The sequence below is a fragment of the Piliocolobus tephrosceles genome, chromosome 10 (genome assembly GCF_002776525.5).
Source record: "Piliocolobus tephrosceles isolate RC106 chromosome 10, ASM277652v3, whole genome shotgun sequence".
In the NCBI taxonomy this organism is placed as follows: domain Eukaryota; kingdom Metazoa; phylum Chordata; class Mammalia; order Primates; family Cercopithecidae; genus Piliocolobus; species Piliocolobus tephrosceles.
This window is the reverse complement of record NC_045443.1, coordinates 88,473,845-88,483,849: the sequence shown is the minus strand read 5'-3', so window position 1 is coordinate 88,483,849 and position 10,005 is coordinate 88,473,845. Positions and strand designations below refer to the sequence as shown.

The 10,005-nt window shown below is 34.8% G+C and overlaps 1 protein-coding gene across 1 annotated transcript; it reads left to right on the top strand.

Moving 5' to 3' along the window:
* The first annotated feature begins 1,289 nt into the window (after positions 1-1,289).
* On the top strand, positions 1,290-9,470 carry KERA (keratocan). The gene is made up of 3 exons (XM_023205911.1): positions 1,290-1,897; positions 3,336-4,229; positions 8,442-9,470. The coding sequence occupies exons 2-3, from the start codon at positions 3,344-3,346 to the stop codon at positions 8,612-8,614; spliced, it is 1,059 nt and encodes a 352-aa protein (XP_023061679.1). The 5' UTR covers positions 1,290-1,897; positions 3,336-3,343; the 3' UTR covers positions 8,615-9,470.
* The last annotated feature ends 535 nt before the right edge of the window (positions 9,471-10,005 follow it).

The window sequence follows — 10,005 nt, the reverse complement described above, 5'->3', positions numbered from 1 at the left end:
TATGGTGAAAGGCCAAGTGTGCTAAACACTAAAAGACTTCAACAGATTAGTAAATGTGAAGATCATTGCTGATTTTTTGTCAGAACCATTTTAGGGAAGCAGAATTAGAAGTCATATTTTGGTTGGCAGATCATGAGTGGAATGGTGAAGAGGAAACAGATTGGAGGCAGCCAGTATGCTACTCTAATTTTCCTACAATGAACATGTAGCAACATTTGTGTAAGAAAATTATAAAATGACTAAAATCAGTTCGGCTAAAAAAATTAACAGTAAGACAATAGCTGGAAGAGGGCTATGCAGATTTGAAGATCATCTGTTGTTTAAATCGCGAGGATTTAGGAAAAGAAAAGAGAGGGAGAAGAAATGCAACAGAGAGAGGAGACAATTGTTGTGAGAAAGTAAATAACACTTGATTGTCTTCTTAAAATGTGATGTGAGTACACCTACATACCTATAGGAGTAGTAAAAAATCATGTCAAAATAGGATCTTAATCTATAAAAACCCTTAAATGTAAATGCATTTTCCAGTTGAGAGTGCAGGGCTAATTCCAAAGTAAGGCGATTATTTCTGTAATCGTTTATAACGAACTAGACCTAACCCTGTGAAGCAATCCATTACTGTTTTATAGATGACAAAACTGAACTCTAATTGACCTTCCTATGGTTAGGAGAGAGGAAAGAGGTGGTTCACAAAAGGTCTTCTGAATCCAGTGCTTACTCCTCTTCACCGTGCTCTTTGACAATACTCATGTGAGCTGTTAAATGAGTCATATAGCATTCACTGAAGCTAGAATAAGACAGATTTTGAAAAACAAAAGCGTAACAATCAATCCACAGAACAATACCTAAATGAGATATTTTTTTGTTTGCATCTTTTCTCAAGAAGCATAATTTTTTTTTCATCAAATATCAGAAGTGGAGGACACACTAGTTTAGATATGTGTTAAAGAAAAAAGTAACAGTGTAATGTCTCATAAGGAACTATATGCAAAATATGTGTTATATTATAATGAATAAAAAAATTATCGCACCTTAGCAGGTACTTGGAATAAATTGTTATTTCTTTTAACAATTAGGGATACAAAAATTATTTCTCTGAAACAAAGCATAATACCAAGATTAGCAACAAAATCAGGCAGCACTTTCCAGATATCACGTTTAAATTTTTCAAATACATGTATTTATTTATTTTTCCCTTAATCAAACACTTGACAGCATCTATTTTATATCAGAAACAAATAAAATATGTCCATATAAACAGAAGACATTGGCTTTTAATTATTTATATTCAATTTTTAAGAAATGATCATCTCGGGAAAATGTTTTAAAATCTTTTAAAATACCTTTTTGTTATACTTGAAATTAAAACTGCCTTCAGTTGCCTGTTGGTAAATAAGGTCTGGATATCAGTACATAACAACATGTACTGATGAACTGAATTATGAATTAGGAAAGAAAATTGTCTAGAATTTTTTTTATGGGTTCTTAGGATTAAAGTAAGAATTTCCTTTGCTGGCTTGTGTAGGCACCGAGATTCTGTGGTTGTTGGAGGGGTTAAATTTGGATATACTAGTGCATATATATTACAGAGGATTCATAAAAACACGACAGTGGAGCCTGGGTCAATCCATTACCATGTACAAGCAGTAACCAATAGAAAAGGAAGAAGAAGATCCAAGAAGGCTGAGGTAAGCAGTCTTCTGAAGCCCTGTCAAAGTGGAAACAATAGATCAAAGGTGTTCATGGTGAATGGTACGAGTAGGTTTCACTGTTTCTCACAGCAGGCTTGACAGCTTAAAGTAAAAACAAATTATTTTCGTGAAAGATTTTTTTTTTTTATTTTTAGCAAACTTCAGACTCAGACACAGGACTCAACGGTGTATTCCTGGAAGGCAAGGTAAACTATTTTGCACTTTTAAAAACTCTTAAAGTTAAGCATGCAAAGTACTTATTCAACAGATGCAGGGTTGCAACTTCAATAACTAAACCAAAACCCTATTCGGAAAAAGAAAAAAAAATAATGTTTCTTTGTTGGAACATGGCCAGAGCAGCGTTCTGCAATCCTAGAAAATTTGACAGCTTGCAGAAGCAGCTCTGCACTTGTTTTCTGCAATTTAATGGCAAAATTGAATGATCAGCATTTCATAAATGAAGTTGACTTTATCTTTTCCTAAGGAATCAGTAAAATTTATTTTGTCCTATTATCAATCAGGTCAATAAATGTACATTGGTCAGAATGTTACTGATATATATATAAATATATATGTAACATATTTATGCTATAAATAAATGGTTAAAATATATTATATATGTATATTTCCTGTTAAAATAATTATTTGTACCAATAATCTTTGATGATCAGTGAGGAGGGTTGATGTGTTTTAAATGTACCAAATATTAGTAAATGCTAACCTACTTTCTATTATCCACACTGATAATGTGAATATAAAGAAATTCTCTACCTGTATCCTAAATACATTTTTTGGTCATTTTTGTTTCTTATCAACCATAATAATGCCATAGTTGAATACAATACTCAAGTACTTGTGCTATACATCACAATGTATTCAACTCTATATAATAAACTCTATCTCTATACATACATATATACACATATGTGGAGACAGAATATATATATTCTCTGAGAGTGAGTAGAGAGAGAGAGAATTGATAATTCAGTAGCTTGGCTGAACAGCTTAATTGTGTGCTTAAAATTATAGACATCTTCCCCCACCCTCAAAAAACTTACCTAAGAAGTTGAGCTACAGAATAACAGATTAATCACACTTTTATTCAGATCCTAGAACCTTCCTTTACCATAAAGGGCTAAAATGTTCTTTGATCTCTTCATTCCTTTGGTTCAAGGGCCAAACGGCCTAGGGAATCTCATCCAGATGTTCTCCTCATTTAGGAGTAAAAGTAAAAGCATATGCCTTCCTCTCAGGAACAACACAGATTCCCAATTTGGGTTTTAAAAAGATCACTTTTTTGTACTCTCGTATTCAACTACTGGTTTCAGTTCAGTTCTTTAAATTAAATAGCTTGAAATGGAAAAACACTTAGAGCTGCTAAAATTTCCTTTCCATTTCTCAGCTTTTATTGTGATTGGGTTACAACCAGAAAGCTACAAGTTGGTGAATTATTCTCAGTGTTTGCAAAATGCTTTGCATATGGTGCCTACTAATTAATGTATATTAATTAAGATCTGTGTATGAAATGTTGACATATTTTCACTCTTCCCTGAAGAAGCAACGTTTCCTGATCATTTTGATGTATAAAATTATCTAAGGGTCAAGATCTTCAAATATCTAACGGTTGTGTTCCTTTTTCTGTAGGTGCTATAATGGCAGGCACAATCTGTTTCATCTTGTGGGTGTTATTCATAACAGACACTGTGTGGACTAGAAGTGTGAGGCAGGTCTATGAAGTACACGATTCAGATGATTGGACTACTCATGACTTCGAGTGTCCCGTGGAATGTTTCTGCCCACCCAGTTTTCCTACTGCTTTATATTGTGAAAATAGAGGCCTCAAAGAAATTCCTGCTATTCCTTCAAGAATTTGGTATCTTTATCTCCAAAACAACCTGATAGAAACCATTCCTGAAAAGCCATTTGAGAATGCCACCCAGTTAAGATGGATAAATCTAAACAAGAACAAAATAACCAACTATGGAATTGAAAAAGGAGCCCTAAGCCAGCTGAAGAAGTTGCTTTTCTTATTTCTGGAAGATAATGAGCTAGAGGAGGTACCTTCTCCATTGCCAAGAAGTTTAGAACAATTACAATTAGCTAGAAATAAGGTGTCCAGAATTCCTCAAGGGACCTTTAGCAATCTGGAGAACCTGACCCTTCTTGACCTGCAGAACAATAAATTAGTGGACAATGCCTTTCAAAGAGACACTTTTAAAGGACTCAAGAACCTCATGCAGCTAAACATGGCCAAGAATGCCCTGAGGAATATGCCTCCAAGATTACCGGCCAATACAATGCAATTGTTTTTAGACAACAATTCCATTGAAGGAATACCAGAAAATTATTTTAATGTGATTCCTAAAGTGGCCTTTTTGAGACTAAATCACAACAAATTATCAGATGAGGGTCTCCCATCGAGAGGATTTGATGTATCATCAATTCTAGATCTTCAACTGTCACACAATCAACTCACAAAGGTTCCCCGAATCAGTGCTCATCTTCAGCACCTTCACCTTGATCATAACAAAATTAAAAGTAAGTAACCTGCAGGGTATGTCTTTGACTAAAGGGCTCATGGTCATTAAATGTATCTTTATCTTCATTAAAAAGAGCAAGTGTGCTGCCCCCTCCCCCACTAATGTTCCTTTAGATTTTTAGTGTGTTTTCAATTTTCAGTATTAAATTTTTGTCTATACACAGAGAGTCTTAATGAACCAAGAAGTCCAAATCTTCAAACTGAAGACTAAAAAGTGGACTTGAGTCATCTACAGAGGACTATTATCCGTTAGAGACACTAAATGCCTCTATCTTCTTTTACTCCAGGAGATTCCAATATTTCTGCCCCATTGGGTAGGTTTATTTAAGAAACCATACCAGGCACAAACAACCTCACAACTAGTAATAAAGAAAATATGATTTAAGAGGCATTAGGAAGGCATCTCTGTCCCGAAACCTACATGACAGCTGATGCCTGAAACTCTCCTAATTGGAGTCTGTAATTAAACTCCCCTAATTACGTTGGGAGTCTCAAAAAAGTGTGTAAAGGCTGGTGACTCCACCCCCAGGATTTCTGATTCAGTAGACGTAGAGTGAGACTTGAGAATTTTCATCTCTAACAGCCTTCCAGTTGATATTCTGGGAACTACACATTGAGAACTACTACTATAGTTTAAGGCTTTATAATTAAAATGGAAAGAAATTTCCCTGGTAGCTGGCAACTCCTTAGGACTTATAGGCATTAGACAGGTAGAATACTCTCTTCTTTCCTGGAAAGAACTTTTCATAAGAGAGTGACAGATGAATGCAAAGTTTTTGGAGGCAGAGGCATCATCAAGAGAAGAAGTGATTATAGAAAGCAGATGTTGGACACATTAGAGACAAACTTGGCTTCTTCACAATTATGCATGAGACCAGGCTGGATTTGGTGTAAAAATGGGTCCAGCCACAGGGGCGCGATACCTAGCCTGGCATTTATCTATGCATCTTCAACCTCAGAGTAGACCCTTTAAAAATAACTTTGGGGAGATTTCTCCAGGACAACCTAAGAAAATGCATTCCAAAAGTGAGATTCAGTCAGGATAGTTTGTAAGAGAACAACAAAGATAATTTGTCAAAAGGTTGTGCTGCCTGGGTATTACTCACTAAAGCTTTTTAAGCAAATAATCGCATAAACATATAATTTATAGGAACAGACTATTTTTCCACTGGGTACTGCTCAGTTATTTAATATTTTTTTTATTTGGTGGGGGGAGTTAAATAACAATGTACTTGAGCCTACAATCCAGGAATTAAATGGCAGCTTGCCACCACAGCAGTTATTTTTCCATGGTGATGATAGGTATTGTTTAATCCTGTAGTCAAAAATAAAAGATGCAACAGAAAAAAAAAATGTTAAGAGATGAATCTGTTTAGCTGAATCAGAGAAACAACAATATTATCCTAAATACATAATTTTTTCTGACAAGCGTTCTGTGCTTCTACAGGTATATTACAGGTACGTTCCTTAAAAGCCCCACGTACAATTGATATGGGAAGTAAACTTCAAGTCACTCCACATAGAGACCTTGCTTATGAATTAAGCATTTCATCCTAAGCATTTGTGAATTAGGGTGTTTAAGAGTGAGGTAGCCATATTTAAAACACAGTTGAGAAGTATAAGACTTTAGCTTATAGAGTGTTATGTCTGTAGTATAGACCCACATTTTAGAGTTTTATCAAAGTGTTTTATCATATATTTCTATCATTCTCAAATCTTAGTGTGTATCAGAATCACCTGGAGATCTTGTAAACTCAGGCTGCTGTTTCCCACCCCCAGAATTTCTGACTTGCTAGGTCAGAGATTGGGCCTCACAGTTTAGTCCCCAGGTATTAATAGTATTCATGTTGCTGGCTCATGATTTGAGAACTACTATTTAATCCTTGCAAGAAACTTGTGTGATATTATTAGGAATTTCTGAAGAAAGAGAAACTGAACATCAGCTGGGGGAGGATATTTGCCCAAGGACAAAGGGTAAATGCAATAGCCAAAACCTGAGCCTAAAGTGTTTTTTTTTTTTTTTTGTTCACTCATACAGTATAATAACAATACTTTCCTTCAGTGTCAGGAATGCAAAATTTTAAAAAATTCTATCAGTAGAACAGCAACAAAGAGAAATCTAGTTATTTACTTTTTAATGTAGATATCAAATTTTGTTATTTCAATATTTAAGAAAATAAATACAAGAGTCTCCCTGGAAAGAATTATTGACATAATAAAATCACACTGTGTCAAAACTGTTTAAGTACTTGCTTCTTCTTGCCACATAATCTACTCTGGCTGTAACAAAGTATTCTCCAAGAAACATACCTCTTATATGAAAAGTAATCAAAATTTACAAGACAGTGAACTTGTCTCAAGCAATATGATGGAAATATTCATTCTTCTGAAAACTTTCAGGTATTTAAGATTAGGTAAAAATGTTATTTACTCAACTACATTGCTTTCTGGTGTTCCCTGAGAAACAGTGTAAGTTATGAAAATGTAATTAAATTTAGAATACTTCTTTTTTATATTCATTTGTTCAGACATACATTGATTGTGGGACATGAGCTTGATGAGGATAAGGGGATTGCACATTGAAAGGGACATATTCTCTTGGGCAAGAGACCCATTGTAGAAATAGAAAGAATAGGCCAGGTCTCAGCTCTGCCACTTATTTGCTGAAGTACGTTGTGTACATTTCCTTATTTCTCTGAACCAGAATTCCCACAAATGCCCAGGTGGGGAGAATGATAATATTGCCTGATAAAGCTTGTGAGATGATCAGGTGATACGTGAACGTATGTAAAAAAAGAGAACCTGACTTTTTAACAACTAAACTGCTATTCAAATGAGTCATTATTTTTATTAAATTCATTTTACAAAATGGCATAAATTCAAAGCAAAGCAACCTTGCTGGAAATATAAAATTTTTCACTACAATATGAGTCTGTATAAAACAATAGACCATAGAAGGGGGGCATTGCCCAAGTTCAGTGGGTCTAATCAGGGAAGATCTCTTGTTTCGAATGGTTTTGAAAAGGAATTTAAAGGCAATATATGGATTCATGGTTGAAATCAGCTTTTACAGACTTCCCTGTGAATTTTGCTAGTTTAACTGGCCTTCTCTCCTGGATGTTCGTAACTCTCAGCATAGGCATTGGTGCCAAGGGCTTTGATCCAAGGCAGGTGCACAATTACTCCCATCCTAACCATGTGAAAAGGCTGCTGGGATATTTTCTGGCTTGAGTTCTTTGTCATTCAATTCTTGGCAAAATTTTTGTTTCCAATTAAGTAAACTTGAAGATGAAGATTCAAGTTTGTTTTCTGTATTGCTTATGTAACGTGATGTTAATTCTACTTTTTTTTTTTTTTTTTTTTTTTTTTGAGACGGAGTCTGGCTCTGCCGCCCAGGCTGGAGTGCAGTGGCCGGATCTCAGCTCACTGCAAGCTCCGCCTCCTAGGTTTAGGCCATTCTCCTGCCTCAGCCATTCTCCTGCCTCAGCCTCCCGAGTAGCTGGGACTACAGGCGCCCGCCAAATCGCCCGGCTAGTTTTTTGTATTTTTTTAGTAGAGACGGGGTTTCACCGTGTTAGCCAGGATGGTCTCGATCTCCTGACCTCGTGATCCACCCGTCTCGGCCTCCCAAAGTGCTGGGATTACAGGCTTGAGCCACCGCGCCCGGCCTAATTCTACTTTTAAAATCATGTTATGTACACTATTTTGTATCTTTTAAGGTAATTTTCAAGCATTTCCTTTTATATTAGATTGATTTTCTACTTACCCATCCAGGATCCATCCATCCACTTTTGTACTTACCCATTCTTTCAGTCCCAAATCTGAATTGTTGTTTCCACCTCTGATGCCCTAAATCCTACCTACAGCAATCTAAATGTGCTTTATCTTACCTGCAGGTTTAGAAAACAAGAGATGTCTTATACCCCTTTGTTTCTATCACAGATCTTAACAGTATTTCCTTACTAGTGCTCTATACTAAGTAGCAGAACATGGACTGAGATGACTGTAAGTTTGCTGAACATTTGTTTGGGGTTACTTTCATGAAACAGATAGGCACAATCTCTCACTGACCCAAATGTTTTGTATAACCACCATTTTCAAGTATTAGGCCACTAAGCCCTCCATAGGACAGTGGCATTAGTTTTTTGGTCTTCCCACTGTTAGTTTCTCTTGTGTTCCAATTCATTCATCTATGCTCTTTGTCTCTGTAGGTGTGAATGTCTCTGTAATATGTCCCAGCCCATCCACACTGCCTGCAGAACGAGATTCCTTCAGTTATGGACCTCATCTTCGCTACCTCCGTCTGGATGGAAATGAAATCAAACCACCAGTCCCAATGGCTTTAATGACCTGCTTCAGACTTCTGCAGGCTGTCATTATTTAAACACATTCTCACCAAATCTAAAATTAGTTTAATGAGCTAATGTTTCTGACATGAAACATAGTTACCATTAATAGGCTTAGGACACAAGTCATACTCCCCATTGCTCTCGGCCACCATTTTCATTTGTGCAGTGTATTTTTTTCTATTCAAAGATGCTTTTGCCAGTTACATGCAGCACAACCTGCATTAATTTGCTTTTCTTTTAATTAATAAAACAGACACAGAGTTAAGATAGTTTATCAACTCAAAGATAGTTGTATTTTGGTCTCTTCCATAGCTTATCAACACTAAATAACACAATTATATTCTTATATAATAAAAAGGACATATTTGTGTATGTTTAAAATTACTTATGCAGATACTATAATTTACAGTATAAATGTAATAATCAAACAGGAGGAGAATGACCTGAAGAAAATGAGAAAATAAGATATTCCTTAATTGTAATCATAATAAAATAATTGCAGATTGCTCAGTAACTTTCTGCGGTACAAGTTTGATATTTAGCATGAGGATGGGTATGGAATGAATCAAATACTTAATCACTAAATAATTCTTGTTATTTAATACCAAGTAATGAAACAGCAGTCATTTCTAGTTCATTACCATTTCTTGTAGCTGTTGTTTTTAGATATAGTCCACTGTATTCTTATAAGTTCTAAATTCCATGTTTATTATAATGCATTTCTTGTGGAATCTTAGTGTTTTAACATTTGAAATCCATTTAAATTGCAAATTGTTCTTCATATTTCATTGTGGTTTCTGGATTTTCTAAATAAAAATATTGAGTGCTTTCTAACAAAACAGAATATTTCAAAGACAGCAAGCTTAACTGAAGAACGTGTTTTAATAAAAATGTGTTGTAGTAAAAAATTAGTTTCATTTTCTGGCATAAATATATGCAAATATGTTTACTCCTACCTTCATTTTCTTTTTCTTCCAGAAAACAAAAAAAAAAAAAAATGTTATTCTAATCACTTGACATATTTCTGATTTTTGTGAATTAAAAAAAAACAGAATTTCATGAAGTAACAAAGTACCATGTTCTTTACATTAGCCTTCTGACTTTGCAAGCATATGCTATAAGCAATCTGTATATAAAGATCAATGTATGCCTTTATATATATTTTCCTAACAGTATTCTTAAAAATTCTACAAATCTGGCATGTTTCCACAGAAAAATGATTATATATATTTGTAAAACACTAGGTTAAAAATGTCCAATAGTTTACTTCAAAGCCTCTCAGAAACTTAATATGCTCTTTTATAATGTAAATTTCCAAGAAAATAATATAATATGCAACTATGTTTTTACACCAAACTTATTTGAGGGTGAAGAAGAACCAATCCTTGCTATGAACTTATACCAAACTTATTACTTATTTTTACAC